Raw genomic sequence first — 5278 nt, forward strand, 5'->3', positions numbered from 1 at the left:
CACAGCAAGAGAAGGAACACAGGCAGGGGGAGTGGGAGAGGGAGAAGCAGGCTTCCCGCAGAGCAGGGAGCCCGATGCGGGGCTCGATCCTAGGACCCTGGGATCATGACCTGAGTCGAAGGCAGACGCTTAACGACTGAGCCACCCAGGCGCCCCTGAAAGAATTTTTTTAAGGTAAGAAAATCATTAAGGATGTACAGTACTATTTTTAGTAGTGAAAAGTTTGAACTACCTAATAGCGATAGAAATATTATTAAATCAATCATGGTACAATCCACATGGCAGAACTTGATAAAAATGTTCATTTTTATGTTTGCAGATGTAAAGAAGTTAGTAATTTATAGTTCCACTTAAAAGGAACTACATACTAATTATGATGTTCTGAATTATCCCGTTTTTGTTAACAAATACATATAAAAAAAGTTTGAGATATTTTTTATAAAAGGTATATAGTTGTTTCTACATCAATGGGATTCTGGTTGTGTTTTGCTTCTGTATACCCTAAATTTTCCCTAAGAAATAAGTGTGTAATAAGAAAAATTGTATTTTAAGAAATGTAAACAAAATGAGGGAATTGAACTAGGAGAAAGGTAAGAGGAAAAAATGCGTAATGTGGATGGGAATAAGAAAGTAGGGAAAAGGGTACTTCGGGCGCGGCACGCCTCTACCGGTCGCCTGTCGAGTGGACCGAGTGCGGTACCCGAGCCCAGCCCGCCCCCAGCACCTGCTGCGGGCGCGGCTACACCATGGAGCGCCTTGATAAAAGGGCGCTGAATGCGCTGCAGCCGCCCGAGTTCAGAAATGAAAGTTCACTAGCATCTACCCTGAAAACGCTCCTGTTCTTCACAGCTCTAATGATCACTGTACCTATTGGGTTATATTTCACGACTAAATCTTATGTTTTTAAAGGCGCCTTTGGGATGTCCAATAGGGACAGCTATTTTTATGCTGCTATTGTTGCGGTGGTCGCCGTCCACATGGTGTTGGCCCTCTTTGTTTATGTGGCCTGGAATGAAGGCTCACGACAGTGGCGTGAAGGCAAACAGGATTAGATTGGACATCACCTTTTGATAGCATTAAATTGATTTTTAAAAATGGTAAATGTGTCTGGGATATTGATGATTTCAATAAAGTTGAGAACATGTTAAAATCAAAAAAAAAAAGAAAGTAGGGAAAAGATGTTTGAGGATTTTTTTTTTAAAGATTTTATTTATTTATTTGACAGAGACAGAGACAGCAAGAGCAGGAACACAAGCAGCAGGAGTGGGAGAGGGAGAGCAGGCTTCCCGCGGAGGAGGGAGCCCGATGTGGGACTCGATCCCAGGACCCTGGGATCATGACCTGAGCAGAAGGCAGACGCTTAACGACTGAGCCACCCAGGCGCCCAGAGGATTTTTTTAAAGAGATTTTTTTTTTTTTTCCAGAGAGTTAAGGGGAAAAATATTTTTGTTCTCAGAGTTTTTCAGTATACTTTCCAAGCCATCAAGTTTCTAAATATAACCAAAGATGATGATTTTACAAGCAACCCAATATAAACATAGTAGATGTTTATATTTCTACATTAACAACATGACATTGGAGCTGCAAAAAGTTCTTTTGAATTGGCTATATTTTATTTTTCTAAAAAAATAAGTCCCCTTTTGAGTCCCCTTTTAAAATATAACACCACCTCCACCCCGTCCTGGCTTTAAATTTCAAGAGAAGTCAGAATTTAGGATGGAGGACAGAGGGGTGGAGGAGCAGGGGGGAGGTGGGGGGTTAAGATTTTGGGCAGGAAGGGGAAGGGGAGGACTTTTTGCAGAGCCTTACCTAAAAGTAGTACTGCATAGACTTTAATGTGTATTTGGATCACCTAGGGATCTGGTGAAAGTGCAAGTCTAGGCTGGGACTCCCGGATGATGCCCAGGCTGCTGGTCCATGGACAACTTGGAGCAACAAGGCCTTGGAGTCAGGGAATTTGCTCTTCCACCCTGGTCCGTCTGCGTTTCACTGGCCATGACTTCTTTCTTTCTAACCTAACATTTTTTTGTCAGGATACCCAATAGCAGAAGCTTTTCAGAAAGTCATTTTACCATATACAAGGTCCAGTTTAAGGCCCTATGCACGGAAGTGAGGAAAATGGGAAACAGAATAGGGAATGGGCAGGAGCCCCTGAGACACAAATGGTATTTGTTAGAAAGGGTGTGGCATTATGGAAAAAGCCCTGGACCGGTTGTCGGAAGACCTGGCTTCATTAACCAGCTGTGTGCCTTTGTGCCAGTCACTTCTCTTCAGTCTTCCGTCTCTTTTCCTGTCAAAAGACTTGGTCTACCTGGCTTCTAAAATCTTTTCGGCTCTGACACTTGAGTCTATAAAGAGAGCCTATATCAACAGGAGGGAAGAAAAGAAAGATGCGCCACCACACACATAGCTGCCAAGGATCCTGTACATGTGGTATCATAATGGAAGAATTTTTCCCTTGTCTGCCCAGATGCAGAAATGTTGGAGTGAGAGACTGGGAAACATGCCTAGTATGAAATCCTAGTACCCTGACTTCCTGGTTTTGGCAATTTAGTCTTGGGAATCTGTCCCAGGCTCTGTAAAGTAAGACAGACCATGAAAACAGGCCCTCTAAGAACTTCAGTGTGGCTCTGGCAGCCTTCAGATTCTAAGGTCCTCAATCCTTGGGGCCACCCTCATGTTTTACCTCATTCCCCTACACTGATCAGCAGCCAAATTCTGAAGCCACTTGAGCTTACAGTCTCAGCCAAATGGCCCTACTGCCTTCCTGTTTGTGAAAGCCTCCAATTCCCAGCCTGTGGCCAAATCCAATTTTTGCAGCAACTCAACCCTTCCCCCAAGATCACCCTCTGGACTTGAGTCTCCCACATGCTGCAGACTCTTTTTGGGCCTATAGCAGCCAAGCCTAAGGGAATTGGAAAGGCCAGATGGTGACACTTCTTTCTCTACATTTAAAATCGTCCTATGCTCAAAGGGAGGCTCGGCCCCTAGTTTGATAAGCACAGGGTGGGAAAGGGACCTGCTGTGGTGAGATTACCCAGACTCTGGGGCAATCTCCTACAGTTCTGCCTCACACCCCAACAGACCTGCACTCTTCACCTTTTCACTTACTCAACGGGCCTACGGCTATTCTAGCAAAGACTCCCAAGTCATCCATAAGCATGCTAGCGTCAGGCTGCTTCCTGTGGTTTAAGGGCAGGCAGCCTCCATCCATGTTCCCTGAGACCCCGTCCCCCAGCAGACATTCACTCAGGGCATGGCCTCCTGAGGCATCCATTTGGGATGCAGGGACCCTGTGGGCTGCGAGAGGAGTTATTTTTCCCTCCGGCCCCAGCCTAGGCTGTGCTGAATGATGGGGCTGGCTAGCACAAAGACTGCTTTTTATGTTGGTCCTTGGTATTTTTGGTGTCTGGAAAGAGCTTCCTTTCCTCCCATAGTTAATGAGCAGCATAGGAGCATTTCCCTTTCCTCAACAGAAAGTCTTTTCCTGCCCCTGGGGCCAGGCAGAGGGGTGGCAGGTGTGGCTAAGCGCTCCCTGAGGTTAACTTCAAACTTCAGCTTAGAGCCACACTTGATGAGAAGCAAAGTGAAAAGCAGGGTTAGCTTCCATTGGGGCAGAGTTGGCAAGTGGGCACAGGTGCCTGGCAAGCCAGGGGATTATTTTCTAGTCTCCCAATCAGGTGAGGGGACAGGAGAAGGGGGTGGGGAACCAATGTGTGTTTGACACGTTTGTGAATTGTTCCTATAACAAAGGCTTTTTAAAAAAAAAAAAAAAACAGAGTGGAGCTTTATATATGTGAATGAGAGGCTCACAGAAGGACCTATTGTCAGGAGGAAAAATTGCATGAGTAATTGTGCATGACTTCAGTCTTCCCAGTAGAAATGTTAGGCGTGTTAAGGATGATTGTGGACATTCCAGTGTTTTCAGCATGGGGAAGAGAGAGGAGGGAACTCCTGAGAGGTGAGGAGGCAGGTTGTCTAGCAAGGCAGGGGAGACAGGAACCAAAAAAGCTCTTCCTCCACTTTTCTTGTTGGTTCCCATTCTTCCTCTACTTAATTAAGGTACCACCTCCTACAGGAAGCCTTCCTGCCCCTACCTCCTTCTCTCACCTCCCACTTTAGGTGTCCTTGATAGGTATCTACTGTCTTATCATTATTTACTAGACCATGATACTACTGATAGTTTATAGAGCAGTGGGCATGGACCCCAGCACCGTATTCCACCACTTCCTAAATGTATAACTCTGGCCAAATTACTTAATCTCTCTGTGTCTCAGTTTCCTCATCTATAAATGGGAGTAATACCTACCTTCTAGGGTTGTTATCAGGATTAAATGTGTTAATACATATAAGGCGCATAGAATAGTGCTTGACATATGGTATGTACTCAATAAATATTAGCAATTATTATTTTTATTTGTATCCCCAGTCGTTAACACAATTTGTAATATATCATGGGGCAGTGGTTTTTCAACCCTCGTATGTATCATCATTGCTTGAGCAGCTTTAAAAATATATGAATCTGGGCACCATTGGTCTAGGAGTGAAAACTGATCGTGGTATTTGGGGAAAGTTCCCAGGTAGTTTTATTTTGCCTCCAAAGTCATAGGTGCTCAATGAATAGATGAATAGATGAACCAAATGGGATCAGAAGGAACCAACACAGGTGACACCATCCTTAGGAATGTCAAAGCATGATTTTGTCCCCTTCAGAAAGTTTGTTATTTCCTGAGGCAGACTTCCAAAGAATGATATGACAGTGAATGTAATGGAATACATGAAAGAATATAATTCTCATCATCTCAACATACTGCTCTATTGAAGAAACAGAAAAACGATTAGCTAGAGCTAATATTAGAGATCAATAGGTATTTCCTCTTGTGCTCTCTTTTGTTTATGCAGACTTATAGCTCAGAGAATTGCCATAACAACTCCAACCAGAGCTGAACTTTGACCTTTCCTCCAGTTTTAATTCCGACTTGCCACCAAGTCCTTAATTCAGTGGATGTAAGAAAACATTTAAAGACCCCAAATAAAGCATTTCTGCCCCTGTAATGTACAGTTGCAATATGTTGTTATCATAGCATATTGTAATTAGTTGCTTTATCGAGTTGGTTTACAAAATTTAAACTGACTGCGCCTCGTAAAACAGGAAGTCAGGCATCTCACAATGGAAATAATGAACTATAGCCAGGGCTCTTACTCTCAAGGCCCGTATATATTAATGGGGGAAGTAAAGATAAACATACTGAAAACTAGAGAAAACGAATACAGCAGA

At 43.7% G+C, this 5278-nt stretch overlaps 1 protein-coding gene across 1 annotated transcript; it reads left to right on the top strand.

Annotated features, from left to right (window-relative positions):
- The first annotated feature begins 746 nt into the window (after nucleotides 1–746).
- Nucleotides 747–1052, top strand: LOC116625196 (vacuolar ATPase assembly integral membrane protein VMA21-like). The gene has a single exon (XM_032393550.1). It carries the CDS (start codon nucleotides 747–749, stop codon nucleotides 1050–1052), a length of 306 nt encoding a protein of 101 aa, XP_032249441.1.
- The last annotated feature ends 4226 nt before the right edge of the window (nucleotides 1053–5278 follow it).

Source organism: Phoca vitulina, unplaced genomic scaffold (genome assembly GCF_004348235.1).
Source record: "Phoca vitulina isolate PV1807 unplaced genomic scaffold, GSC_HSeal_1.0 scaffold74, whole genome shotgun sequence".
Classification (NCBI taxonomy): domain Eukaryota; kingdom Metazoa; phylum Chordata; class Mammalia; order Carnivora; family Phocidae; genus Phoca; species Phoca vitulina.

Excerpts from the sequence above, each read along its gene's own strand:
- LOC116625196 (XM_032393550.1), top strand. The coding sequence starts at position 747 with ATGGAGCGCCTTGATAAAAGGGCGCTGAATGCGCTGCAGCCGCCCGAG.